General features: G+C 43.7%; 1 protein-coding gene across 1 annotated transcript in view; it reads left to right on the top strand.

Moving 5' to 3' along the window:
• Window positions 1-17,556, top strand: part of LOC120977959 (connector enhancer of kinase suppressor of ras 2-like) — a 535,146-nt gene that overhangs the window by 304,136 nt on the left and 213,454 nt on the right. Inside the window, exon 4 of the mRNA XM_040406152.1 lies at window positions 8,787-8,828. Within this exon, the coding sequence (XP_040262086.1) occupies window positions 8,787-8,828 (42 nt within the window). The remainder of the gene's footprint in view (window positions 1-8,786; window positions 8,829-17,556) is intronic.

Below are 17,556 nucleotides of genomic sequence, written 5' to 3'. Positions count from 1 at the left end.
TATGACCTCCCTACAACGCCTGTGCATGCTCCTGATGAGGTGGCGGACGGTCTCCTGAGGGATCTCCTCCCAGACCTGGACTAAAGCATCTGCCAACTCCTGGACAGTCTGTGGTGCAACGTGACGTTGGTGGATAGAGCGAGACATGATGTCCCAGATGTGCTCAATTGGATTCAGGTCTGGGGAACGGGCGGGCCAGTCGATAGCATCAATGCCTTCGTCTTGCAGGAACTGCTGACACACTCCAGCCACATGAGGTCTAGCATTGTCTTGCATTAGGAGGAACCCAGGGCCAACCGCACCAGCATATGGTCTCACAAGGGGTCTGAGGATCTCATCTCGGTCCCTAATGGCAGTCAGGCTACCTCTGGCGAGTACATGGAGGGCTGTGTGGCCCTCCAAAGAAATGCCACCCCACACCATTACTGACCCAATGCCAAACCGGTCATGCTGGAGGATGTTGCAGGCAGCAGAACGTTCTCCACGGCGTCTCCAGACTCTGTCACGTCTGTCACATGTGCTCAGTGTGAACCTGCTTTCATCTGTGAAGAGCACAGGGCGCCAGTGGCGAATTTGCCAATCTTGGTGTTTTCTGGCAAATGCCAAACGTCCTGCACGGTGTTGGGCTGTAAGCACAACCCCCACCTGTGGACGTCGGGCCCTCATATCACCCTCATGGAGTCTGTTTCTGACCGTTTGAGCAGACACATGCACATTTGTGGCCTGCTGGAGGTCATTTTGCAGGGCTCTGGCAGTGCTCCTCCTGTTCCTCCTTGCACAAAGGCGGAGGTAGCGGTCCTGCTGCTGGGTTGTTGCCCTCCTACGGCCTCCTCCACATCTCCTGATGTACTGGCCTGTCTCCTGGTAGCGCCTCCATGCTCTGGACACTACGCTGACAGACACAGCAAACCTTCGTGCCACAGCTCGCATTGATGTGCCATCCTGGATAAGCTGCACTACCTGAGCCACTTGTGTGGGTTGTAGACTCCGTCTCATGCTACCACTAGAGTGAAAGCACCGCCAGCATTCAAAAGTGACCAAAACATCAGCCAGGAAGCATAGGAACTGAGAAGTGGTCTGTGGTCACCACCTGCAGAACCACTCCTTTATTGGGGGTGTCTTGCTAATTGCCTATAATTTCCACCTGTTGTCTATCCCATTTGCACAACAGCATGTGAAATTGATTGTCACTCAGTGTTGCTTCCTAAGTGGACAGTTTGATTTCACAGAAGTGTGATTGACTTGGAGTTACATTGTGTTGTTTAAGTGTTCCCTTTATTTTTTTGAGCAGTGTATATATGGATTTTAGATGAGCATGTAAGCATTTTAATATGTAAATAGGTAAAATAGGGGTTTTTGGGGTGGGAGACTGGTCGGGTAAGGGAATACTATTTTTGCTAGACTCTGTGTTATGTCACTTGTTTGGTTTATTGCTATGTTTGGATAAGTTTTCCATTATGTAAAATATTTATTTATATTTTAATAAAAAAAGTCCAGCCTCTAGCCATGCAGTCTACCATTACTACAGTGTATAACATCCAGCCTCTAGCCGTGCAGTCTACCATTACCACAGTGTATAACATCCAGCCTCTAGCCGTGCAGTCTACCATTACCACAGTGTATAACATCCAGCCTCTAGCCATGCAGTCTACCATTACTACAGTGTATAACATCCAGCCTCTAGCCATGCAGTCTGCCATTACTACAGTGTATAACATCCAGCCTCTAGCCATGCAGTCTACCATTACCACAGGTGTATAACATCCAGCCTCTAGCCATGCAGTCTACCATTACTACAGTGTATAACATCCAGCCTCTAGCCATGCAGTCTACCATTACCACAGTGTATAACATCCAGTCTCTAGCCATGCAGTCTACCATTACCACAGTGTATAACATCCAGCCTCTAGTCATGCAGTCTACCATTACCACAGTGTATAACATCCAGCCTCTAGCAGGCTTATTGTAAAGAGCTCCCTGAATTCCAGCATGGTCCTTTATTATAATGCCATCCCTGTCACAAGTCACTTCCATGTGGACAAATGTATGGTGACAACTTTGTGGGAACAGTTTGGGGAAGGCCCTTTTGTTTTCCCCAATGACTGAACCCCAGTGCATGGTTGGGTGAATCTGGAAGAACTTTACCAGCCGCACATTGTCCTGACCTCAACCCCATCCAACACCAGAACAGAGACTGTGAGCTGAGCCCTCTCCATCAGGTCATCAGGGTCTGAACTCACAAATGGTGTCCTGGGTTAAGGGACAAAAATTTCCACAGACACCCTCCAAAAGATTGTAAAAAAGCCTCCCAAAAAAACAAAGGGGCGACCTTCCCAGAGGAGCAAAGAGGTGACTTTCCCACAGGAGCAGAGCGGGGACCAGCTCCATATTAATGCCTATGGATGTAGGATGGGAGGTCAGAAAAGTTCCTGGAGGTGAACTGTGGAGGGCAGAGGACTTCTCTCCATACAGTGTATAATGTGGTTATATATGGAGGCTGCTGTAGATTTACTACAGACACAGCAAAGATATAATGTCCAGCATCCACTGGAGAAGTAGAAGCTTCACCGCTTTCACCTGACAGCTACAGGACACATTAATTACACCTTTATATAAGGTGTAATTATCAATATCTCCCACAGTGGTAAAACCAGAACACGTTACATGGGACTGACAGGAATACAATACATTGCAGGACATTCAGGGGTCAGGATGTGTCTCTGAGAACATTCAGGACCTCGGAGAGCGCAAGAAATGTGTCTTGTATCCAGGACGTAATGCATCCCAGTGGCCTCCCAGTGTCCCCGACACTCCTGCAGGATCTCAAAGATATAGATAGATAGAAAGACAGACAGTAGGGCTGCACCGAGTATCGAACTTTCAATAATCTGTACTTTTGTACCTGAATCGATAAGATAATGGGATTTGCTATTTTTCGATACTAGGCTGCCCTACTGCAAATAGAGATAGATAGGTTTAATTTTCCACCTGGAATTGTGTAAACACCTTCTCCAGTCCACAGGAGCACCTCAACCAGTGCCTGCCAAGCAGAGCTGGGCAGATTCCCACTAAACCTTGATGTCCATAAGAGGGCGCTATCATTCAGAGATCATCTACATAGCAGCAGTCCCAGCTCCTACCACACACAGCCTTGCTACACCAAGAATCTGCAGGAAAACTAGGCACCCCTGAACAAGTCACCCAAACCCAGCTTGACCAAGCCACCGACCACTGCAGCCTGACCAAGCCACCAACCAGTACAGCCTGTCCAAGCCACCCACCCACCAGGACAGCCTGACCAAGCCACCCACCAGGACAGCCTGACCAAGCCACCAACCAGTACAGCCTGGCTAAGCCACTAACCAGTACAGTCCGACCAAGCCAACAACCAGTACAACCTGACCAAGCTACCAACCAGTACAGTCCGACCAAGCCACCAACCAGTACAACCTGACCAAGCTACCAACTAGTACAGTCCGACCAAGCCACCAACAACCAGTACAGTCTGACCAAGCCACCAACCAGTATAACCTGACCAAGCCACCAACCAGGACAGCCTAACCAAGCCACCAACCAGCACAGCCTGACCAAGCCCCCAACCAGGACAACCTGACCAAGCTCCCAACCAGTACAACTTGGCCAAGCCCCCAACCAGTACAGTCTGACCAAGCCACCAACCAGTGCAACCTGTCACCGCCGGTTCTGTGAGAAGATCTGGCAGACGTTCTTCTCTACCTCTTGTATGATGTTCTTTGTTTTGGTTTCACTTTCTCATCTCCTTTCCTTCTGCCAGGTGTCACTTATTTCGACTAATCGTCTTCCTTTATAATCCCTCCCATACTGCATCACTTTGCGGTTTATACTACTTCCTGGATGAGGTGTTCACTGCTGGTGGCTGCTTCTGCTGTTTGTTCAGATAAGTCATTTACTTTATTGTGTTTCCTTGCTGGCTTGATTCTAGGTGACCCTGACTCCGTCCGTATTAAGTGCAGGGAGCCGGTGGTCATGTCCCCTCACTATTATAGGATTTTCAGGTGTAACACAGTATTAGGTACGTGGGCATGCAATCGTCTACCATACAGACCCTTGCATGTGCTTAGCAGTCAGGGAGAGCTCTTAGGGTTTTATAGGGCTCACCTATAAGCTCCTTAGTTTGGGATCAAGCCAGTCGCTCGTTTATTTATATGTTCCAGCTATCTGCTAACTTCATCCGTGACACAACCTGACCAAGCCACCAACCAGTACAAAGGGGGAATCCAGAAGACAATACACAAGGGCAAAGAGGGATATATCATTGTCTGGAGGAACAACATAAGAACATCACAGAAGCTGACAGTATACCAGAGCCTGCAGAGGGAGTACAAACTGGCCCCATATCTGGAGAAACTCTCCAATCCAAGAGACCGACAGATCCTGAGCCGGTACAGACTGAGAGCCCACAGCCTGCTCATCGAATCAACAGAACTCCAAGCCCAGGGAGAGCAGCATTGGGACCAGGAGACTGTGGAGGATGAGGCCCACTTCCTGCTGTGGGGCCCCAAATACTCATGAGGAAGATGCTTCAGGAGACTGTCTGATCTCTTCCCAGACTTCACCCCTATGACTCTCCTTTCTGCAGGGGGAAGAGGAGAACACAGCGGCCATAGCAGCATAATATGTCAATGCCTGCCGTAGACTGAGAGGAGCCTGATATGTCACAGATTCTTATACCCCCACCCTGAATGTGTGCCCAGCCCCCAAACCTACCCTATACTCCAAACCTGGGTGTGTCCCTATCCCCAATCCCTACCCAATTATCTCCTACTTCCTTTGGCAATGTTTTGTCGTGCCAACAAAGCTTATTTGATTGATTGATTGATAGATACAATGGTCCTTGGAAGTTTGTCAACCCTTTAGAATGTTCTATATTTCTGCATAAATTTGACCTAAAGCTACAACAGGTTTTCACACAATTTTTAAAGGTAGATAAAGAACCAAATCAAACAAATGAGTCACAGATATTAGACTTGGTCATTCATATATTGAAGAAAATAATCTAATGTCACATGTCTGTGAGCGGTAAAAGTATGTGAACCTTCCGGACTAGCAAATAATCTGCAGGTGAAATTAGAGTCGGGTGTATTCAATCAATGGGATGACAATCAGGTGTGAGCGAGCGACCTGTTTTATGTAAAGAACATAAATCTATTGAATTCTGATCTTCACAACATGTCTGTGGAAGTGTATCATGGCAGGAACAAGGGAGATTTCTGAGGACCTCATAAGAAAAGTTGTTGATGCTCATCAGGTTAAAAAAGGTTACAAAACCATCTCTAAAGAGTCTGGGCTCCAACAATACACAGTCAGACACATTGGGTACAAATAGAGAAAATTCTAGATCATTATTATCCTCCCAAGGAGTAGTTCAACTCACAAAGATCACTCCAACAGTAGGTAATAATCTGCAAGGCCAGAAAGGAACCCAAATTAACTCTAAGCAACTAACAGCCTTTCTCATATTAGCTTATGTTAAAGGGGTATTCCCATCACAGACAATGGGGGCATATCGATCGGAGCCCCAGTTTAATCGCTGGGGCTCCGATCGGTAACCATGGCAACCAGGACGCTACTGCAGTCCTGGTTGCCATGGTTACTTAGCAATGTTTAGAAGCATTATACTTACCTGCGAGCTGCGATGTCTGTGACCAGCTGGGCGCTCCTCCTACTGGTAAGTGAAAGGTCTGTGCTATAAGCAATGCGCCGCACAGACCTTTCACTTACCAGTAGGAGGAGCTCCCGGCCGGACACAGACATCGCAGCTCGCAGGTAAGTATAATGCTTCTAAACATTGCTAAGTAACCATGGCAACCAGGACTGCAGTAGCGTCCTGGTTTCCATGGTTACCGATCGGAGCCCCAGCGATTAAACTGGGACTCCGATTGGAACTCTCCACTGCCACCAATGATGGGGGAACGTGATTTTAACTAGGGGGGGGAGAGGTGAGGCCGCACTGGCCACCAATGATGGGGGATTCGAAACGTGATTTTAACTGGGGGGGGGGAGAGGGGAGGCCGCACTGGCCACCAATGAATATAATATTGGGGAGGGAGGGTGTCTGCCCCCTCCGACCTGGCAGCACCTGATCTCTTACAGGGGGCTATGATACGCACAATTAACCCTTTAGGTGTGGCACCTGAGGGGTTAATTGTGCGGATCACAGCCCCCTGTAAGAGATCGGGTGCTGCCAGGCAGCAGGGGGCAGTCATGTACACAGTTCGTAGGATATTCTAACTTGAAGCGTCCCCATCACTATGGGAACGCCTCTGTGTTAGAATATACTGTCGGATTTGAGTTTCACCATCTAACTCAAATCCGATGGTATATTCTAACATAGAGGCGTTCCCATGGTGATGGGGACGCTTCAAGTTAAAATATACAATCAGATTGGAGAAAACTCTGATCCTATGGTATTTTAACTCCTGACTTTACATTGAAAGTCAATGGGGGACGGATCCGTTTGCAATTGTACCATATTGTATCAACGTCAAACGGATCCGTCCACATTGACTTGCATTGTAAGTCAGGACGGATCTGTTTGGCTCCGCACGGTCAGGAGGACACCAAAACGTGGATCCTTCAAAAATCAAGGAAGACCCATGGACGAAAAAACGGTCACGGATCACGGACCAACGGAACCCCGTTTTGCGGACCGTGAAAAAATACTGTCGTGTGCATGAGGCCATAGGATGTAACTCAGGATCAGTACAGGATAAGTAATGTAGGTACACAGTGACTGCACCAGCAGAATAGTGAGTGCAGCTCTGGAGTATAATACAGGATGTAACTCAGGATCAGTACAGGATAAGTAATGTAGGTACACAGTGACTGCACCAGCAGAATAGTGAATTACATCCTGTATTATACTCCAGAGCTGCACTCACTATTCTGCAGGTGCAGTCACTGTGTACATACATTACATTACTTATCCTGTACTGATTCTGAGTTACATCCTGTATTATACTCCAGAGCTGCACTCACTATTCTGCAGGTGCAGTCACTGTGTATATACATTACTTATCCTGTACTGATCCGGAGTTACATCCTGTATTATATTCCAGAGCTGCACTCCCTATTCTGCTTGTGGAGTCACTGTGTACATACATTACATTACTTATCCTGCATTGATCCTGAGTTACATCATGTATCATACTCCAGAGCTGCACTCCCTATTCTGCAGGTGGAGTCACAGTGTACATACATTACATTACTTATTCTGTACTGATCCTGAGTTACATCCTGTATTATACTCCAGAGCTGCACTCACTATTCTGCTGGTGCAGTCACTGTGTACATACATTACTTATCCTGTACTGATCCTGAGTTACATCCTGTATTATACTCCAGAGCTGCACTCACTATTCTGCTGGTGCAGTCACTGTGTACATACATTACTTATCCTGTACTGATACTCAGTTACATCCTGTATTATACTCCAGAGCTGCACTCACTGTTCTGCTGGTGCAGTCACTGTGTACATACATTACTTATCCTGTACTGATTCTGAGTTACATCCTGTATTATACTCCAGAGCTGCACTCACTATTCTGCTGGTGCAGTCACTGTGTACATACATTACTTATCCTGTACTGATCCTGAGTTACATCCTGTATTATACTCCAGAGCTGCACTCACTATTCTGCTGGTGCAGTCACTGTGTACATACATTACTTATCCTGCACTGATCCTGAGTTACATCCTGTATTATACTCCAGAGCTGCACTCACTATTCTGCTGGTGCAGTCACTGTGTACATACATTACTTATCCTGTACTGATCCTGAGTTACATCCTGTATTATACTCCAGAGCTGCACTCACTATTCTGCTGGTACAGTCACTGTGTACATACATTACTTATCCTGTACTGATCCTGAGTTACATCCTGTATTATACTCCAGAGCTGCACTCACTATTCTGCTGGTGCAGTCACTGTGTACATACATTACTTATCCTGTACTGATCCTGAGTTACATCCTGTATTATACTCCAGAGCTGCACTCACTATTCTGCTGGTGCAGTCACTGTGTACATACATTACTTATCCTGCACTGATCCAGAGTTACATCCTGTATTATACTCCAGAGCTGCACTCACTATTCTGCTGGTGCAGTCACTGTGTATATACATTACTTATCCTGTACTGATCCTGAGTTATATCATGTATTATACTCCAGAGCTGCACTCACTATTCTGCTGGTGCAGTCACTGTGTACATACATTACTTATCCTGTACTGATCCTGAGTTACATCCTGTATTATACTCCAGAGCTGCACTCACTATTCTGCTGGTGCAGTCACTGTGTACATACATTGCTTATCCTGCACTGATCCTGAGTTACATCCTGTATTATACTCCAGAGCTGCACTCACTATTCTGCTGGTGCAGTCACTGTGTACATATATTACTTGTCCTGTACTGATCCTGAGTTACATCCTGTATTATACTGCAGAGCTGCACTCACTATTCTGCTGGTGCAGTCACTGTGTACATACATTACTTATCCTGTATTACTCACTATACAGGATTTATCCTACATGTGACATGTAATATTGATGATTGATATTTGCTCTTCTTTCCAGTAAATGTTTGTGTAACGAATATGGAGGTTGCTCATGTGCACATGATGTCATTATCCCTCAGATTTTTGCTGACGAGGCACCGCTTATCTCTGTGTGAATTTCTAGGAAAATATAAAAGGTTTTAGTTTTAATGTTAATCTTTTTCTGATTGTTTTTTGTCTTTTCTCAGGATTGCACTGTGTATGAAACAGAAAATAAAATCCTCCATGTGGTAAGTGGCGTCCTGCATGCCGCTGATCTCTGCTGCAACAGTTCATTGTGCTATGAGGACATTGAGTGGAGATGGGAATTATAAAATGTTGTCACAGGGTCGAGTCATGGTCCATTTCTTTAGGATGTAAATTGGGGTTCTGCCCTCCTGGTTGGTGGTGCCCACCAGCTACACGTGACCAGTCATCCCCTACTGACATAGCTACAGAACAGTCACTGTATGCCTCTTACTCCACCCTAACAAACAAGCTGAGGGTTTGTTACAGTGTATTGCCATAGATAGGACTTACCTGAGATTATGAGGGACGCTGGGCCCCTGATGGTATGCTGTAGTTCCTGCAGCTCAGACGAGTACATCTCAGGTCTCTGCAGAACCGCCGGAGGTCCGGGTGTGTGTGGGGTAATATGGGGCACAGCTATGAAAGCAGCCACCGGATCAGACGACCCAAAGAAGCACAGAGATTGTGAGCAAAGAAGGTAATCCAGTAAAAGGTGCACTACAACACCCAGAGAGATCATCCAAAATAATTCAAGACCCCAGATCAGGCCCCAAAATAAATTTAGAGGCTTTCCATAGCTATAGGGCCATACGTCTACTAGCCTACAGTATATGCTGCAAGAATTCGGGCGTATTGAAGAGGACAGCGCCCCCCTCAGGGCAATTATAGTCAGGCTGTCTATGGACACATAGGCTTCTTAGCATTGGAACTGCGGCACTGAGAAGGAGAAGCTATAAGGTTATAGCAGGTATCGCTACGATCTGCAGATGATGACATTTCCAGCACCTAGCTCCAATCTGTGGCATGTGGGAAGGGCATAAAAATCAGATGAAGTCAGGTGGGATGATTGTGTGATTTCTCCTGTTCATATTGTAACAGCTCGGGGTCACTTAGCGCTCCAGGATCTCCATCTTCTCAGCTTCCACGGTGGCACACCTCAAGAAGCCGCTCCAACACTGCAGATTTGGGTGAAAAGTGGCCTCAACCAGCTTTATTGACACTTTTACAGCAGACAAAACATATAACAAATGTAAATCCTCGGCCACCGGCCACTGACTACACGGTAGTTTTCCCTCTCTATTGGGATCTGGGTCTACCCCCCAGCTAGCAAAACACCACCAGTGCTTACCTGTCACGGCTGTATGTGAGCAACAAGAGTATACACAGTAAAAAGAGCTACTGACCGGACCCAAACTAGGGAGGATAAAGGGTGACCCCTGTCAGACCCTCAAAGCTCTCCCTATGCTGCTAAAGCACATGCCCGGATCCAAATGGCGGAACGAGGCATGCCCGCGTACCTAAGACTGATGACTACTGTAACCCCTACAATAGTGGAAGGGGAACGGCCACCGGTGCCCTGCTCAGTATATGGAGGGAACCGTGGCCACCTCAGATCCAGTCAGAAAATAACCAGGTACACAACAATGTCTGCACACTTAGCTGAAGGAGCTGCAGCCGCAGAGAAGACGGATCCAAGGACAGCTGGCAATATCCGGAGTGCTTGCTGCAGCAGAACACAGGTCCAGTGAACTGATAGCTACAAGTGAAGATACTCAAGCAAGAGCTACAACTGAAATGAGAACTATAATCCACGCCCTACAATAGGAGGAGGGGTGATTTAAAGGCAGGGAAATCAAACGCAGGAGGAACAGCTGGGAGGAAGGAAACAAAGTAAAGACTTCATCACAGGGGAGGAGAAACAGAGCAGTGAGAACTCCTCCAAGCTCTAGTAGTGACATCATCACAGGGGTGGAGAAACAGAGCTGTGAGAACGTCCCAAAGCTCTGGTAGTGACATTACCCTACACAGGGTCAGAGGGTCCCCACAGGCCTTGGAGCAGCCTGCTCCTTCCCCAGACGGGGAGCCCACCTTAACCTGAGCTCCTCAGCTGCTAAATACCTCTCATTACCGGCCTGGCTGATACACGGAGGGAACGCCCTATTTAACAGCCTTTCTTCTTCTCACCCGGCTTCCTCTGAGTTACACCATTTCAAGGGCCCTCTGGCAGCTCCACTGCCACAATATACACTACATACACTATAGAAACACTTTATATAAATAAATATATATATATATATATATATATTATATACTATATACACTACATACACTATAGAAACACTTTTCATATATATATATATATATATATATATATTATATACTATATACACTACATACACTATACAAACACTTTATATAAATAAATATATATATTATATACTATATACACTACATACACTATACAAACACTTTATATAAATATATATATATATTATATACTATATACACTACATACACTATACAAACACTTTATATAAATAAATAAATATATATTATATACTATATACACTACATACACTATACAAACACTTTATATATATATATATATATATATATATATATATATATATATAAAAGAAAGAAGATCCGCAGCACTCCTTGAAAGATAAAATGTTCTCTTTATTCACACATATCAAATATTGACAACGTTTCGGTTCTCTCACAGAACCTTTCTCAAGTCAGTGACTTGAGAAAGGTTCTGTGAGAGAACCGAAACGTTGTCAATATTTGATATGTGTGAATAAAGAGAACATTTTATCTTTCAAGGAGTGCTGCGGATCTTCTTTCTTATCTTCCGTCCTGAATCGAGGGACCACCGCCTGCACCCTGTGATACTGCTGAAGGGAGTGCTGCCAGATTTTCCTTATGGATATATATATATATATATATATATATATACTATATACACTACATACACTATACAAACACTTTATATAGATATATATATATATATATATATATATACACTACATACACTATACAAACACTTTATATATATATACTATATACACTATACAAACACTATATATATATACTGTATACTATATACACTACATACACTATACAAACACTTTATATATATATATATATATATATATATATACTATACACACCACATATACTACACACACTATACATGCTACATACACTTTACACTCTACATATACTATTCACACTACAAACACTATACCTTATATATTGGGAAAGGGACTGTGGAATATATAAGTGATGAGAATGTCTGTACAGCGCTGTGGAATATGTCAGTGATATATAAGTGATGAGAATGTCTGTACAGCTCTGTGGAATATGTCAGTGATATATAAGTGATGAGAATGTCTGTACAGCGCTGTGGAATATGTCAGTGATATATAAGTGATGAGAATGTGTGTACAGCGCTGTGGAATATGTCAGTGATATATAGTGATGAGAATGTCTGTACAGCTCTGTGGAATATGTCAGTGATATATAAGTGATGAGAATGTCTGTACAGAGCTGTGGAATCTGTCAGTGATATATAAGGGATAGGAATGTCTGTACAGCGCTGTGGAGTATGTCAGTGATATATAAGTGATGAGAATGTCTGTACAGCGCTGTGGAATATGTCAGTGATATATAAGTGATGAGAATGTCTGTACAGAGCTGTGGAGTATGTCAGTGATATATAAGTGATGAGAATGTCTGTACAGAGCTGTGGAATATGTCAGTGATATAGAAGTGATGAGAATGTCTGTACAGCGCTGTGGAATATGTCAGTGATATAGAAGTGATGAGAATGTCTGTACAGCGCGGTGGAATATGTCAGTGATATATAAGTGATGAGAATGTCTGTACAGTGCTGTGGAATATGTCAGTGATATAGAAGTGATGAGAATGTCTGTACAGCGCTGTGGAATATGTCAGTGATATAGAAGTGATGAGAATGTCTGTACAGCGCTGTGGAATATGTCAGTGATATATAAGTGATGAGAATGTCTGTACAGTGCTGTGGAATATGTCAGTGATATATAAGTGATAAGAATGTCTGTACAGTGCTGTGGAATATGTCAGTGATATATAAGTGATGAGAATGTCTGTACAGCGCTGTGGAATATGTCAGTGATATAGAAGTGATGAGAATGTCTGTACAGCGCTGTGGAATATGTCAGTGATATATAAGGGATGAGAATGTCTGTACAGCGCTGTGGAATATGTCAGTGATATATAAGTGATGAGAATGTCTGTACAGTGCTGTGGAATATGTCAGTGATATATAAGTGATGATAATGTCTGTACAGCGCTGTGGAATATGTCAGTGATATAGAAGTGATGAGAATGTCTGTACAGCGCTGTGGAATATGTCAGTGATATATAAGTGATGAGAATGTCTGTACAGTGCTGTGGAATATGTCAGTGATATATAAGTGATGAGAATGTCTGTACAGCGCTGTGGAATATGTCAGTGATATATAAGGGATGAGAATGTCTGTACAGCGCTGTGGAATATGTCAGTGATATATCAGTGATGAGAATGTCTGTACAGTGCTGTGGAATATGTCAGTGATATATAAGTGATGAGAATGTCTGTACAGTGCTGTGGAATATGTCAGTGATATATAAGTGATGAGAATGTCTGTACAGCACTGTGGAATATGTTAGTGATATATAAGGGATGAGAATGTCTGTACAGCGCTGTGGAGTATGTCAGTGATATATAAGGGATGGGAATGTCTGTACAGCGCTGTGGAATATGTCAGTGATATATAAGGGATGAGAATGTCTGTACAGCGCTGTGGAATATATCAGTGATATATAAGTGATGAGAATGTCTGTGCAGCGCTGTGGAATATGTCAGTGATATATAAGTGATGAGAATGTCTGTACACCGCTGTGGAATATGTCAGTGATATATAAGTGATGATAATGTCTGTACAGCGCTGTGGAATATGTCAGTGATGTATAAGTGATGAGAATGTCTGTGCAGCGCTGTGGAATATGTCAGTGATATATAAGGGATGAGAATGTCTGTACAGCGCTGTGGAGTATGTCAGTGATATATAAGGGATGGGAATGTCTGTACAGCGCTGTGGAATATGTCAGTGATATATAAGGGATGAGAATGTCTGTACAGCGCTGTGGAATATATCAGTGATGTATAAGTGATGAGAATGTCTGTGCAGCGCTGTGGAATATGTCAGTGATATATAAGGGATGAGAATGTCTGTACAGCGCTGTAGAATATATCAGTGATATATAAGTGATGAGAATGTCTGTACAGCGCTGTGGAATATGTCAGTGATATAGAAGTGATGAGAATGTCTGTACAGCGCTGTGGAATATGTCAGCGATATATAAGTGATGAGAATGTCTGTACAGCGCTGTGGGAGATGTCAGTGATATATAAGTAAGGGTGGGTTCACACTAGCGTTAGGGATTCCGTTACGACATGTCGTACTTTTATTCCGACCGGCTCTCGGCATGCGCTGCCGTACTGCCGCCGGAACTCCGCCCCCATTATAGTCAGTGGGGCCGGAGCTGCAGTCCAGGGGCACGCGTTCACCCGCTGGAACAGCCTGCCGGAGTCCGTTGCCGCTAGTGTGAAAGTAGCCTAAGTAAAATAAATAAACCTATAGCTACAGATACTCCTAACGTTACATGCAGTCACATAGTACAGTTCTGCTGAGGGATGTTCATGGTGTTGAGGGGCCAATGCCCCTGGTAGAACCTGGGTTGTTAGGAGCCCCCTGATGCCTGTCAGCACAGCCTGGGCCGTCCCATTGCGGCTGATAACCACCATCCTCCGACATGCATAGTGTAATGACTTAAGACTTTAGAGACGTGATTTTCTGAAGAGGTGTTATTTTCCGCCTCGCCAGGATTTTCATAATCACATCGCGCTCGCTTATTGTGCGCCAACCGTGAATATAAACAAACATCTCTCGCTTAAATGGAGAATTCTCCGCTCAAGCTGCGCCTTTCTCTCGTGCTGTATGGAAGCAGCGCCTCCACCTCTCCGGAGAGCGCTCTTCAGGGTCCCTGCCGTCTGACTATTTACACACAGTTTTTACCCCTGTCATCAGCGTCGCGTGCTATTTCCGCAAAAAACGCGGTTAACGCTCCATGACGGCTTGATGTGCGATGTAAACGTCTCCTGTCATTACTTAGTGCAGGGAACATAATTGCTGTAAATGTCACGTGTTGTATATGTGACAACCCCGACTGCAATGCACGCAAGAAGCAGCCCCTTAAAGGGCCAGTAAACATTTTGGAATGAGCGATTGATATAAAGACGTAACATCAGTGCAGGAGTCGTCCCACAGTGTGTTCTACACAGGTAGCATGTGCTGGGTGACAACCCCTAGAGCATGAGGAAGCTCAGGATGAGCAGAAAGAGCAATGGAATCATGGGAGGACATAAAGAAGTTATCAGAAGAATTCTGGCGTAAATATTTTATCTTTCAATTCTTCACAATTTTCAAGATCTCTGCATGCTGTCGGTGACAGGAAACATTTACTGTTTAGTTGGAAACTCATTCAGACCTAATTCTTCTCACAGCTGAGGCTTTGATTCAGTTTATCCGGCCTCTAAAATCCTCTGTGATTTGATGTGCTCAGATTCTAGATTGATACACTTTACCTGCACCGATACATTGTACCAAACAATTAGGTCAGAAGACCTGTCCTGATGAGTTTAGTTACCAGGATTATCATCATTGTATACACTTGTAACAAATCCACAGCATATATCATGCGGCAGCCCATGTGACCTGCGCTTGATGGCAACTGTGACTTGGTGCCTCAGTAAGTTCTAGAATAAGGGGCTTGGAGCTGATTGAGTCCAGCTGTGCAGAGAACACAAGTAGAGCTGCACTGCCGTCTCCTGTGCCGCCAGATTGCGCCACTCTGCAGTTAGGGGCTGGGGTGGTGAACCTTCAGTTCCAGAGGTCAGACTGCCAACAGTCATCAGGTGGAATATGCTGGATGTATATTTACAGTATATGCGGTGATGGATATTTACAGTATATGCGGTGATGGATATTTACAGTATATGCAGTTGTGGATATTTACAGTATATGCGGTTATGTATATTTACAGTATATGTGGTGATGTATATTTACAGTATATGCAGTGATGGATATTTACAGTATATGCGGTGATGGATATTTACAGTATATGCAGTTGTGGATATTTACAGTATATGCGGTGATGGATATTTACAGTATATGCGGTTATGTATATTTACAGTATATGTGGTGATGTATATTTACAGTATATGCAGTGATGGATATTTACAGTATATGCAGTGATGGATATTTACAGTATATGCGGTGATGTATATTTACAGTATATGCGGTGATGGATATATACGGTGTATGAGGTGATGGATATTTACAGTATATGCAGTTGTGGATATTTACAGTATATGCGGTTATCGATATTTACAGTATATGTGGTGATGGATATTTACAGAATATGCGGTTATGTATAATTACAGTATATATGGTGATGGATATTTACAGTATATGTGGTGATGGATATTTACAGTATATGCGTTGGTGGATATTTACAGTGTATGCGGTTATGTACAGTACAGACCAAAAGTTTGGACACACCTTCTCATTCAAAGAGTTTTCTTTATTTTCATGACTATGAAGGCATCAAAACTATGAATTAACACATGTGGAATTATATACATAACAAACAAGTGTGAAACAACTGAAAATATGTCATATTCTAGGTTCTTCAAAGTAGCCACCTTTTGCTTTGATTACTGCTTTGCACACTCTTGGCATTCTCTTGATGAGCTTCAAGAGGTAGTCCCCTGAAATGGTCTTCACTTCACAGGTGGGCCCTGTCAGGTTTAATAAGTGGGATTTCTTGCCTTATAAATGGGGTTGGGACCATCAGTGGCGTTGAGGAGAAGTCAGGTGGATACACAGCTGATAGTCCTACTGAATAGACTGTTAGAATTTGTATTATGGCAAGAAAAAAGCAGCTAAGTAAAGGAAAACGAGTGGCCATCATTACTTTAAGAAATGAAGGTCAGTCAGTCAGCCGAAAAATTGGGAAAACTTTGAAAGTAAGGGCTATTTGACCATGAAGGAGAGTGATGGGGTGCTGCGCCAGATGACCTGGCCTCCACAGTCACTGGACCTGAACCCAATCGAGATGGTTTGGGGTGAGCTGGACCGCAGAGTGAAGGCAAAAGGGCCAACAAGTGCTAAGCATCTCTGGGAACTCCTTCAAGACTGTTGGAAGACCATTTCAGGGGACTACCTCTTGAAGCTCATCAAGAGAATGCCAAGAGTGTGCAAAGCAGCAATCAAAGCGAAAGGTGGCTACTTTGAAGAACCTAGAATATGACATATTTTCAGTTGTTTCACACTTGTTTGTTATGTATATAATTCCACATGTGTTAATTCATAGTTTTGATACCTTCATAGTCATGAAAATAAAGAAAACTCTTTGAATGAGAAGGTGTGTCCAAACTTTTGGTCTGTACTGTATATTTACAGTATATGTGGTGATGGATATTTACAGTATATGCGGTGATTTATATTTACAGTATATGCAGTTGTGGATATTTACAGTATATGCGGTGATGGATATTTACAGTATATGCGGTGATGTATATTTAGAGTAAATGCGTTTGTGGATATTTACAGTATATACAGTGATATATATTTACAGTATATGCGGTTGTGGATATTTACAGTATATGCAGTTGTGAATATTTACAGTATATACAGTGATATATATTTACAGTATATGCGGTTGTGGATATTTACAGTATATGCAGTTGTGAATATTTACAGTATATGCGGTTGTGGATATTTACAGTATATGCGGTTGTGGATATTTACAGTATATGCGGTGATGGATATTTACAGTATATGCAGTTGTGGATATTTA

This window comes from Bufo bufo, chromosome 8 (assembly GCF_905171765.1).
Source record: "Bufo bufo chromosome 8, aBufBuf1.1, whole genome shotgun sequence".
Taxonomy (NCBI): Eukaryota; Metazoa; Chordata; class Amphibia; order Anura; family Bufonidae; genus Bufo; species Bufo bufo.
Note: the sequence above shows the minus strand (reverse complement) of the source record. Positions and strands in the feature narration are given on the sequence as shown.